The 13186-nt window shown below is 44.5% G+C and overlaps 1 protein-coding gene across 1 annotated transcript; it reads right to left on the reverse strand.

Moving 5' to 3' along the window:
• Nucleotides 1-7803: 7803 nt before the first annotated feature.
• Nucleotides 7804-10833, reverse strand: LOC306655351 (cystatin-9-like; the record flags this gene model as incomplete). Its single annotated transcript, XM_079129712.1, has 3 exons — nucleotides 7804-7934; nucleotides 8908-9021; nucleotides 10459-10833. The coding sequence occupies 3 exons, from the start codon at nucleotides 10831-10833 to the stop codon at nucleotides 7854-7856; spliced, it is 570 nt and encodes a 189-aa protein (XP_078985838.1). The 3' UTR covers nucleotides 7804-7853.
• Nucleotides 10834-13186: the final 2353 nt, after the last annotated feature.

A 13186-nucleotide genomic window follows, 5' to 3' on the forward strand; every position in this document is an offset into this window, starting at 1 on the left:
AATTTTGTCTTCAATGTCTGAGGTTCTGTCTTCCAGGTGTTCTATCCTATTGGCTATGCTTTCTCTGGAGTTCTTAATTTGGTTTATTGTTTCCTTCATGTCAAGGATTTCTGTTTGGTTTTTTTTCAATATCTCTAACTCTTTATTGAAATGATCTTTTGCTTCCTGTATTTGCTCTTTTAGCTGTCGATTGGTGTGATCATTCAATGCCAGCATTTGCTCTTTCATCTCATCGTTTGCTTCTCTGATCATTTTAATTATGTACATTCTGAACTCCTTTTCTGTCATTTCTTCTGCCATGCTGTCATTGGGTTTTATTGATGTAACATCTAGATTTGTTTGCAGCATTTTCTTTCCTTGTTTTCTCATATTGTAAAGGTATATTGTAAAGTGGACCGCTGAGATATTGCAGATTTCCTGTATTGACTTACAATGTCCCTGAAGATTTCTATATATATCCCCCCTTAGCCTTCAGTAGCCTGAAGTCTTGGAGGAAGTTGATAACGCGGTGCTCCACAAGGAAGCTGCCTCTCTAGGAGTGGTGGCCTTCAGGTGGGTTATAATCCCTGCTAGTGGGCAGAGGTGCCTCCACTTGTTGACCAATGGTCATCCAAAGGGGACCTAGGCTGTGGGCTGAGGCAAGGCCTGTTTGGGCCTGAGTCTCTGGTTTTACCGTCCTTGTGGGGAAACCTCACCTGGCAGGGAAGACTCACCCGGTGGGGAGGTCTCGCTGGTCAGTTCCCTCCTAGAGGTTCCCCTCAATTTACAGCTACCGCCTGGGCTGGGCTGTCTTCCTCTGCAAAGTTCCCAGGGGCCCGGCCCTACCTACTGGGCCTGGGAGCCTCACCCTTCGCAGATGAATCTCCTTAGGCTGCCCCTCCTCAGAGAATCTGCCCGCAGGCCTGGAACCTTCGCTCTGCCCTAAGCCTGTCTCTGTGCGGCTCTTCCACCCAGAAGCCTCCTAGATTCTGGGACCCTGCTCTGCACCTAATCGCCTGGCTATGCGGCCCCTCCTCTAAGCAGCCACCTGGGGCCCCGAACAATCGCTCTGAGTCCCAGAGACCTGCCACACGCCTCTTCCTCCAGACAGCCGCCCAGTATTCCGGTGCGGTCACTAGGAGTCCAAGAAACTCACTGCATGCCTCCACCTCCCACCAACCACCCGTAGCCCTGGGCAATCAATCACTCTGAGTCGAAGTGACCTTCCCCGTTCCTCCTCCTTCTCCAGATAACCCCCCGGGTGTTCAGGAGCAGTCGCTTTGAGTGGCTCTGAATCCACGTGACCCGCTGCACGGGTCCTCTGGGCAACCGCCCAGAGCTCTGGTGCGGCCACTGAAGACCAAGCAACCCACCATGCTTCTCCTCCAGGCAGCCCCCCTGTGTTCAGGAGCTGTCACTTTAAGTCCAAACAACTCACCACTCACCTTCTCCTCTGAGCAGCCGCCTGGAGCGCTAATGCAGTCACTGCGAGTCCAAAGGACCCACCGCGCTCCTCCTCCTCCTCCTCCTACTCCTCCGGGCTGGCCCTGGTGTTCAGAAGTGGTCTGAGTCCAAACAGCTCACCACGCAGCCCCTCCTCTGGCAACCGCCTGTAGCTCTGGTGTAGTCACTCTGAATCCAGGCGGCCGCGCTCCTCTTCCTCCTCCTCGTCCTCAGGGCAGGCCCCGGGGTTCAGAAGCAGTCGTTCTGAGTCCAAACAGCTCGTCGCAGAGCTTCTCCTCTGGCAACCGCCTGTAGCTCTGGTGCAGTCACTCCGAATCCAAGCGGCCACATTCCTCCTCCTCCTCCTCAGGGCAGGCCCCGGTATTCTGAGTCCACACAGCTCTCCTCGCCACTCCTCCCCTGGGCAGCCGCCGGAGCCCCAGTGGTTGCTCCGAGTCCCAGTGCTGGGCCGAGCGGCCTCCTTTACGGCGCTCCCAGTTCTCCGAGTTCACTGTTCCAGCGGGGGGAGGGGTGTCTCGCCGGCAGCTCTACTTCACAAAGTTTCCTGCGTTCCGGGACCACTGTCCCATCCGGAACGCCTTCCCAACGGGTGAGACTCACCCGGCTGCTTTGAGTTGGTCCCAAGTGTCTCAATATCTCCTCTTTTGAATCTTGAGTCCTGGAGCAACATGAAATGCAGCCACCCTCTAGGCCGCCATCTTGAAACCTCTGTAATTTTTAATAAAATGATTTACAATGAAATGTGTAAAGTTGAATGGTTGGATGGTTAGTAGGATAGATAAAGACATAGAGACATATAAAGTGTAGTTATTGATTTCTATGTTGGATATGATGATCCTTTATCATAGTCAGAGTCACCAGCTATAGGTACACTCAGAGGAAACTTTAATGTCAAATATTTTCAGCATGACCCAAGAATTGCTTCCAGCCTTCCCTGATATATACATAAAGTGCATTGGAACACAGGCACTCTCATTTGTGTACCCATTGTCTATGGCTGCTTCTGAGATACCAAGGTAGCATTGGGAAAGAGACCATAGAGCCCATAAACACCAGAATTATCATATTCTCTATCACTCCCTCCCCCCAGAAATAAGTCGCCAAATCCTACTTCAGTAGGTTCAGTCAAGGTCTTGACAGCATAGGGCCCATCAGAGGGCCTCAATTATTTGTCCTACCTGCATCCATTTGGGATGAGTGGAAATGCAGCCTCCTTTTCTGTGCTTTACCGTCCTCAGTATGCTGAGATCAGACCTGAGGACATCTTGACTCATTCTCTCATCCTTCATCCCAGAAAGAAATGGTTTCCATTGTTCAGAAAAAGAACCAAAAAATAAACTTGTTTCTTTTCCCTACCATGGCAACAGTGATATTCTTTGCATAAGAGAACACAATGGTCAAAATTCACAAGTGTTTCCAACCACTTGGTCCCGTAATGGACAAAGAGTCCAGTGGGGAAAAGGCAAGAAAGACAGAGATTAAAGTCTTGAAGCCCCAGCCCGGTCACACTCAGTGACCTGGTGATTTCATCTGACTTGGCACTGGGGTTTTTTTAAGGCCCAGGGCCCTACATTTGCAAACTCATAACATATTCAAATTTTACTCAAGACTACAAAAAACAACCTAGACAGAATTTTAAAATACTGCCCTACGGAATTATATGTTCTTTTCTCAGTGAGTTGGGGGCACGACCCATGTTATGGTTTGGACCTCATGGTAGTCTCCAAAAGCTCATGTGAGAGAATGCAAGGAATTTCAGAGGTGAGCTGATTGAGTTTTAAGAGCCTTAACCTAATCACTGCATTAAACTGCTGATAGGGATTAACTGGGTGGTAACTATAGGCCAGAAGAGCGTAACTGGAGGAGGTGGGTCATTAGGGGTGTGCCTTGAGGGTATATATATATTTCATTCTGTGATGAGAAGAACTCTTTCTCCACCCCCCCACATACTTTCTCTCTTTCCTCTTCCTGGTGGCCATGTTCTGAGCCACTCTCCTCCACCACACTCTGTGACCGTGATGTTCTGCCCATCCCAGGCCTCTAAGAAGGAGTCGGCTGCCTGTGGACACAGACCTCTGAAACCACGAGCACCCAAACACAATTTTCCTCCTCTAAAATCGTTCTTGTCAGATCTTTTGGTCACAGTAGTGAAAAAGTTGACTAAAGTAAAATATTGTATGATCCTTAACCCTTCGGGTTATAACCCAGTCTATCCTACAGAAAAGGTCTAGAATGAGACACTTTACCAGTACAAAGGTGATATTAGTTGACTAATTTTAAATGAATTTATGAAAGTAACTAATCTTTAAAAATAAATAATTTTGGTTGATTTAAGACTAGGCATTAAAGATTATAGTACAGGTGAAATATGCAACAATGAGAGCAATCAGTTAGTATAAAAACATTACAAGGCAACCCTTAACAGAAATGACCTGGGATTTGGCAGAAAAACTCAGAAAGCTTAGAGCTAGGGAAAATGAATGAATAGACAGAAGGCAAGCTGGAAGGACTCCCATTTTCTGGGAGCTGTTTCTCATGGCAGGAATAAGGAACAACTGCAGCAATAATAGAAATGAAATGTCATTTAGGCCTGTATGTTTCCCCTTTGTAAGGTCCAAATCTCATTCCTCCACCAGAGTCATCTTTCATGGTCCCACAGACATCTTGGGGAGCAGTATTGTAGAATATGGCCCTATGCTCACTGGTTCCATGGGGATGGACTTTTTTGCCTGAGATTCCCCCAACATGAAATGTTAGACAATGCCACAGTGGCTCCTTCAAGAACCAAGGCCTGACTTTGCACAGGGACAATATTTATACCTTGGGAATGGTTTTATCGCTAGCCTAGTCAGGATGTGAACTCCAGATTCCATGAGATCCAGCAGTAACATCACCCCTCTTTTCTTTCAAACCAAGACTTTTTGGCACATGTTCCCAGATGAATTTCCAGGGCAGTGTGTACCCTTATTCCCTCTACTATAATCTACAATGATGTTCATGGGGCTGTTCACAGAGACAGGATTGAAAGCTAAAGAACAACAATGTGAAAAAAGGTTAATTTGGAGAAACTGAAGAAAATGGCATAGAGAGTCCAGTCCTAGGCAGGAAGATAGATTCTATAAGAACTGCACCATCCATGCCCCCACTCTTTGCTCCAGAGCATAGCTGAGACCAGGCCCAAGAAGGGGCCAGTGTATCTAATCTTCCTACACAGCTCACTGGCCAGGTAAAAGGAGGTGCAGGTGAAGTGTGGCATGCTGCCTAACATGATAACTCTTATGGTTTTGGATCTGGAATCTCTCCCCAAAGCTCATGTCTTGAAGGCTCAATCCCATGCATCACTGTCCAGAGATGGGTCTTTGGGGAAATGATTGGATCATGGAAGCCTTGATATCATCAGTGGATTAATTGACTAATAACTGAATGGACTATTGAGAAGTGGTGGAAACTGTAGAAAGGTGAGGAATATTTAGAGGAAGAATGTCACTAAGGGCATGCCCTTGGGGACTTTATGTTGACTCAAATCTATCTATCTATCTATCTATCTATCTATCTATCTATCTATCTATCATTTATCTAGTTCTCTATGTATCTATCTCTCCCACCTTTCTGGTTGCAATGAAAGAAACATCTTTGCTCTGTCATGCCCTTCTGCCATAATGTTCTGCCCCAACCCAGGCCCAGAGCAATAAAGCCAGTCAAACATTCACTGAAACTTCTGAAACCATGAGCAACAAAAAGATTTTCCTCTTTTAAATTTTTAATGTGAGATTATTTGTTTACAGCAATGAAAAACTGGTTAACATAGAAAATTCATACGAATTTTGTATAGTTGCCTAACAGCATAGTTCAGAACCCTATGGAACTGGTTTTTAGGGGGAATTTGGAAAAGTTTGGAGATGCAGGTTAAAGTCCTAGAATGTTGTAAGCAGAATTTAATGGACAAATGCGGTATAATTTCAGATGACCAGAAGGTCATTAGGAATCTGGACAATAAAGACTGTGCTCATGAAATTTTGGATGGAAATGAGGACTCTTAGGAATTGAACTAGAGTCTGTTCATGTTACATTATGACTATCCTTCCTAATCCTATCCTCCTCCCTTCCTTTCATTGCACTTTGTATAATTCAATGAACTTTTATTCTTCCCTTCCCACCATAATGTGTGCTATCATTCACATATCAGAGAAAACATTCAGCCTTGGTTTCTGGGGATTGACTTATTTCACTTAGTATGATACTCTACAGTTTCATCCATTTACTGGCAAATGCCATAATTTCATTCTTCTTTATGACCCAGTAATATTTCACTAAAAAAAAAATATGTATATATATGTATATATATATATGTATATCACATTTTCTTTATCCATTGATCTGTTGAAGGGCACCTAGGTTGGTTCCATAGTTTAACTACTGTGTATTGAGTTGCTATAAACATTGATGTGGCTGCACCATCATAGTATGCTGATTTTAAGTCCTTTGTGTATATACCAAGGAGTGGGATAACTGGGTCAAATAGTGGTTCCATTCCCAGTTTTCTTAGGAATCTCCATACTGCTTTCCAGAGTGGTTACACTAATTTGCAGTCCCACCAGGAATATATGAGTGTACCTTTTCCTCTACATCCTCAACAACATTTATTGTTACTTATATTCTTGATAATCTCCATTCTGAAGGGAGATGGGATCTCAGTGTAATTTTAAATTGAATTTCTCTAATTGCTACAGACGTTGAACTTTTTTTCATATATTTGGTGATCAATTGTATTTCTTCTTTTGTGAAGGACTCATTCAATTTTTTTTGCCCATTTATTGACTGGGTAATAAATTTTTTATCTTTGATGCTAAGTTTTTTGAGTTCTTTATATATCTTGGAGGTCAATGCTTTATCAGTACAGACAATAAAGATTTTCTCCCATTCTGTAGACTCTCTGTTAACATTATTGATTATTTCCTTTGTTGTGAAAAAGTTTTTTAGTTTGATGCCATCCCATTTATTGATTCTTGATTTTACTTTTTGTGCTTTAGGAGTCTTAGTAAGAAAGTCAGTTCTTGAACCAATATGTTGGAGTGTTGGGCCTACATTTTCTTCTAGTTTATGCAGGGTTTCTGGTCTAATTAGTAGGTCTTTGATTCACTTTGAATTTTGTGCAGGGTGAGAAATAGCCCATCCCCTTTTTTCTATTCCTCAAATGGGAATGTTTACTGGACTATTGTATGTTATTTATATGTAACTTTCTTTTGATTTTGTTTAATTCACGGTTATGAATATGTCTTGGGTTTCAGAGGAGTCTTTGGACTTGGACAACTGAGTAATGCTAAAAGTTTTAAGATTATGGGAGCTCTTGAAGATGAACTTAAGTTTGCATGGTAAGGAGGGAAGAAATTTGGGGAGGGGCAAGAACAAAAAATTATTGTTTAGATCTGGATAGTCCCCAACAGCTATTGTCTTGATGCCCAATCCAATTATGTCCACAGTTAGGGCTTTTGAAAAGTGATTGGATCACAATGGCTCTGACTTCAACAGTAGATTAAGCCTTTGATATCTGAATGCATATTGGGAGATGGCCACCCATAAAGGGTGGGAAGGTGGAGCACAGTAGGAGGGAGTGGGACACTGGTGGTGTGACCTTGGCAACTAGACCCCCTTCCAGGCAAAGAGCAAGTAGCTTGGTCTTTATTTCTTCCTCAAACTGATTCTACACATTTATTTATTATTTAGCTTCCATTTTAAATGGAATATACCACTCCAGGAATCTATACAAGATTTTTTCCAAAGGGCAGGTACCCTGAAGTCCTACACTTCTGAGAGGCTCCCAGGATGTGTTGCTTAAGAGGTTAGTGCTAGGACTACATTTTGAGAGTTAAGATAGAGGTTCTTTCTTCATGTACCAAACCTGGTGTGGACAAGGAAGGCATGTGATTCAGTCCCTGAAGATCAGAGGCTACATGCATTGTGAGGAATCTGTAGTCCCCTCTGGAAACCATCTGTATATCTTGTATCCTGGGAGGACATAGTCATTATGCCTCTGGCCTAATGGATCACTGACCATGATCTCTGACACAGCAGCACAAATGCCACCTGTGGCTGACTCAGAAGGTCCAGGCAGGGGAAAGGAAGGAATCCAGCAACCCAGAGTTCAGTGGGAAGTTCCCATCAACTGCCCAGGCCGCTACCTCCATAACCACAGCATGCAAAGTTTCAGAAATGCCAATGTTTAATGAACTATTCTCTGTGATGAAACTGGAGCAGTGTGTATTTCCTTAGATAATATCCACATGCTTGGTAAAGAACAAGCAAGCATATAGACGCTGAGCCATTAAAGTGCAAACTTGAGAGAAGTGCTGGTATCCGTAGAAGGAGAGAAGCATGTGGACAGGCTTGTGCCTGTATCCCAGTCAAAGGGGTCACCCTGAACACGAACTTTTCAGGAGTCCAAAGTCTGTTTTCCAAGGATGGGTACTGACAACAAAGTAGCACACGATGGTCTGAGGAGACAAGAAAAGAAAGGTGCTGTGAGAGGAGAAGGCTGAGAAGGTTTGTGGTGCCCACTCTGAACACAAGGCCAGTCTCAATCTTACCCCTTTTGGATGGCAGCAGGTGGGGAAAAGGGATGCGTGCCCTCAGACGGGACCACCCAGTCTGAACACTGGGAGAGTCCTGACCCGTGTCTGGGTCGGAAGCATTATCTTGACCCAAGGGTGCTTGCATCAATTTCCCCTCCCTAGTCAGTGACCTCCAGAAGAACTACCAAGAGTTCCATGTGTGATTTAAGATCCTAAGAGCTCAAGTGGGATGCTTCATCTCAGTGTTGAGCAGCTTTCAAATATATTCAGTTAGGTATATGCTAGTTAAACCTCTAGTAAGGGGGTTCACTAATTATAGGCAGGGTTGTTCACAGAGATGGGCTCTACCTCCTCCTTACACCCAAAACAGATGCTACAGCTCATGAGAGCCCAGGACAGAGTCTGGGAAAGAGGGCAGTGGGGCACCTTCTCTCCTGCCAACCCCCAAGTTTGGGGGCAGTGTATAAGGACCTTAAAAATCAGCATATTTGGGCAAAAGCAATGCTGGAACACCATCAGGACATATTTCCTGAAGGAAGGGGAGTGGAGGGATAGAGACCAGGCAAGGGACATTCTCTACTCAGGTCCAAAAGATAAGAACCAAGGGGAACTTGAACAGTCTGAAGGCCATGTGTCCCAGGTAGCAGGCAGCTACAATGGCATGAGTGGCCAGAGTTGGGAACTCAGGTTGGCCATGGCTCTTCAATGGACCCATGAGATGCCTGCAAGATGAGCTCCCCACTGAGCCTCAAGCAGGGTGGCCTGATTGAGCCTGCTGCTGGCTCACTCATCTAGGTTCCTAAAAGTGATGTGAGTTGCTCCTACACCCCACTTTATGCACAAGCAGAACCCACATCTGTGAAAACATGGACGGCACCAGAGCATTGTGTCTTACATTTACCAGTCCTGGGACTTCGTGAAAAGGGCAGTTGTCAATGTTTTCCTCAAATTTTCTGCACTTGGTTCTGCCCAGTGTCACCCTCATGGAGAAAACCACTGGAGAATCCACCTGCAGACACAAAAAGACTAAAGTAAATAACCCTTCTTGTTGTCCTTAGCAGCTTGATTTTGTGATTGTGTTCAACCTAGGGAGAGACTAAACTCCTCTATTTTTTAGGTCACTCATGTCCGAGCCATGTGTTCACTGAAAGCCAGGCCATTTTCTCTAGATCAGGAATTAAGGATAAAGAGAAAATATGCTTGGTAGAGGCCTGGGGATGATACAGTCTGATTCATATACCACTAATATGTCACCGCGGCTTTTTTGCCCCCACTCTACCACACTGAGATCCCAGCCTCACTCTCAGGGAGCATCTTGAACCTTAGACTGCATTCCCAGAAGACAGCTGCCATATGCTTGGTATGGTGATAGCTCTCCAAGTATTTGATGAATAATCTCAGTCCCAAAGGAAGGAACCTCCTTGATGGCGTGCTGTCATCTGTGCTTTCCTCTGAGTTGCAGCAAGAAAATTGCTACCAGTGGTACTGCTTCTCTTGGGCACACATGACTAGAACAACAGTATCAGAAAACAAATTCTGATCCTCTTTCAAATTGCATTTTCAATTTGTTCTTCCATGTAATCCCACTCCATTCTACTTCCTTATGGTCCATGTCATCCTACCCCATCCATCCAGGATTTCTTCCCAACTGACCCTACATCTTCCAGGGCCAGAGGTCAGGCTCTAGGCTAAGATAGCGCAGGACAGCACAAGCAGCCAGCATGCTGCACACAGGGCTGAGGAAGAGTTATGCTCTCCATCATGAAACTAGAAGTGCTCCACTAGGAAATAAAATGCATTCCTGGTGCTGTGCTATAGAGATTTCTTTCAAGGAAAAACATTTCAGGATGAATAAGAATGGCCAACAGCAGTGTCTGATGTTGTCAATTTGCTATGTAGAGACACACATAGGAGCCCAGAGCAGGTGGAAATCAGAAAAGAGGAGCTGAGCCCACAGTGGGTCTTGGATCTGACAGTGGATCCAGTTATTCCTTATATTCTCATGCACCCTTTCTCTCTCTCTTTCTCCCGGGGTTCTCTCTTTCACTCTTTCACTTTTGCTAATTACCTTTTTAAAAATATTATGTCTTTGACATATTATCAATCTGTATCTATGGGCATTTTCTGTTAAAAATCTTGTCTTTAGTCAGTCATTTAATCTCATTAGTAATGTTTATTTCAAAATCATTATTTATTTAAATCATTTCACAAATATGAAAAAGTTGAAAATTATGTCTCATATGTGAGTAAACATTGACCTAGTTTAAAAGACTTTCTAAATCAAATACATTCTAAATACTGAAACTAAATAAAATAGGTTGTATTTAACCAAAGTATGAACTACAAATGTTAGAAAAAAAAGATTCATTAATGATACCCCTCATTGCTCTCTCCCTGAGCAGCAGGTTCAGAGGGCAAGACAGACAGGAAAGGGTACGTCACTCACCTTCTCCTGCTTGGCACTCAGGACATTCAATACCCTGTAGGCATTCTTATCTTTGCTGAGAAGGTTGAATTTGTACACAGCAAACTCCAGTGTGGGAGGGAAGTACTGAAACATTTCATTTTGGTCATTTTGCTCCCATTTTTCTTGTCTATATGAGACAGGAGTCACCAGGAGCTGGCAATCTAAGAGAAGCAGCAGCAGGGCCCAGGGCAGAGCCATCCTCCCAGGTGGAAATAGCATGATGCAGGCACCGGGCATCCCTGCTTTACGTTTTCCAGTTCCAGTCCCACAGAAGCCTATAATCTTATCTGCTGGGTCCCCAAACCCCTCCCTCTGAGCCTCCTCTTCACCATCACATCCCGTCCCTTCCGACATGTGGCCCCGCCTCCTCCAGTCAAAGCTCTTGAATGCAATTCTTGTGCAATAGGGAGGGACAGGAACCAGACAGGATGGGTTGGGCAGGACCAGGAATGAGAGGGAGGGCCTCCTGAACTGAGTACCAGCCACGCCTGCACCCTAGTGCCTTAATGAGGTATAGGGACTTTGACGACAAGAGATCATGTGACAGGCTCAGAATTTGCTTGAGGATTCCTGGCCTGAGGCCTGTGGGAGAGGGTTGAAGTGACAACTGCTCTCAGGTTTCATTTTCATATTGACTTATAGCTCTGGGTCTGCTGCACTGGCAGGACATCCTCCTCACACAGAAAGAAAAATAAATAGAGGCTCACAGCTGTTGCCAGCCAGTGTGGATATGGCTTTTAGCAAGATTATGACAACTCTGGCACCCCACATTGATGGCAGTCATGGTCAGAGATGTGGTCTGGGGACATAGAAATGCCATACATTCAGTATCAGGTCACTTTCTCCTGAGCACTGGTGAACACAGGTGAAACCTGGGACAGAGATCAGACCACGACTAAGGGCAGGCATAAGGGATGCCTCCGCTAGGCCCCCAAGAGTGCCAAGCACTTGCGCACACCCTCTCTTCCCAGACCTGCAGGACAGAGGGAGCATCCACGAGGGACCTGTGGAAGGTGAGGACAGGAGCCAGGCCTCAGTCATGCTGGCTCAGCTAAACCCTTATCCTCTGGCCGACCCTCCCATCCCTGTGCCATGGGAGACAAAGGCGGTGAGATACTGGGCACCTAGGCCCTGCTGGTGAAATTGATGAACTCTCCTGAGTTTTCTCGGTACCACAGAATTTGTGGGCTCCCTGTCCGTGTTGACCTGAGGGCCAGCCCAGTTCTACTAAGCTGATCCTGCACCTTCACCCTCCTCCAGCTCGCTGCCTCTGTTGTTCACTCCACAAATGTAGATAACATCCTCATGCCTTCCTATCTATTATATGGGGGTGAAGTTGTACTTATAGACTGAAAATGCTGTGCTAAATGGAAAGTTCCATCCTGGATCAGGAATTCTCCAGCACTGGCAACTCCCTTCCTTGTATCTGTTCCACAACTTCTGGAACACACACATCATTTCTGCCTGGGGGAGGGAGTAAAGGTAAGGCTTGTAGCTGCTATTGAGACTGACAACAAAACATGAAATCCAGAAGTTATTCTCAACCCTGGGTTGAGCAAATGCCCCTGGTGTCTGCTCAGAGAGGGGACTGTTAATTCATTTCCTCCAAAAATGAGCTGAGGTGGGAGGGATGCTAGAGACCTAGACAAGCACAGATCCAGACACTGAGAGACAGTCCCTTTTTCTGCTAGACCCTCTCCTCTGGCCACCCAACTCCATTGCCCTGCAATTCATCCCAGGCCCAACTGACAATGGACTGTGTCCATCTTCAGATTCAATTCAAATTCCTTTCTGAACCACAGAATCATTGAGTATCTGAGGCAGTTTCTTTCTATATGTTTAGAACACAGATGGATCAATCCACACCCACTAACAGGTAAATCACAAACAAGTATGGAAATCTATAGATCACATAGACAGTCTTCATTATTGACCCATCCTCTCACAAATATTATTAATCAAAGGGCAATGAAAAAAGCGTTCTCACAGCAATAGTGCATGGTGCATGATTGGATCTATTGCAGAGAATGGCCACAATTAAACAGATGAGGATTACAGGAGGGTAAAAGAAAAAAGAAAGTGTAATAGTTATTAACCTGCATACACATACCATTATGTATTAGGGGTTTTAAAATTTTTTATTTATTCTTTTAGTTACATATGACAGTAGAATGTATTTTGACTTATCACACATGCATGGAGTACAATTTCTCATTCTTGTGGTTGTACATGATATAGAGTTACACTGGTCATGAATTCATATGTGAACATCTATGTCTGATTCATTCTATTCCCTTCCCTTCATTCCCCTTTGTCTAATCCAATGAACTTCTATTTTTAATCCACCCCTTATTGTGTGTTAGCATCTGCATATCAGAGAGAACATTTAGACCTTGGTTATAGGGATTGGCTTATTTCACATACCATGACAGTCTTCAGTTCCATTCATTTAACCAAAAAAAGTCATAATTTCTTTCTTCTTTATGGCTGAGTAATATTTCACTGTGTATACATGCCATATTTCCTTTATCCATTCATCGTTGAAAGGTACCTAAGTTGGTTCTATGGCTTGGATATTGTGAATTGAGCTACTATAAACATTGATGTGGCCACATTACTATAGTATGCTGATTTTAAGTCCTTTGGGTATATGCCAAGGAGTAGGATAGCTGGGTCAAATGGTGGTTCCATTCCCAGGTTTCTGCGG

Source organism: Sciurus vulgaris, assembly GCF_902686455.1.
Source record: "Sciurus vulgaris genome assembly, chromosome: 2".
Taxonomy (NCBI): Eukaryota; Metazoa; Chordata; class Mammalia; order Rodentia; family Sciuridae; genus Sciurus; species Sciurus vulgaris.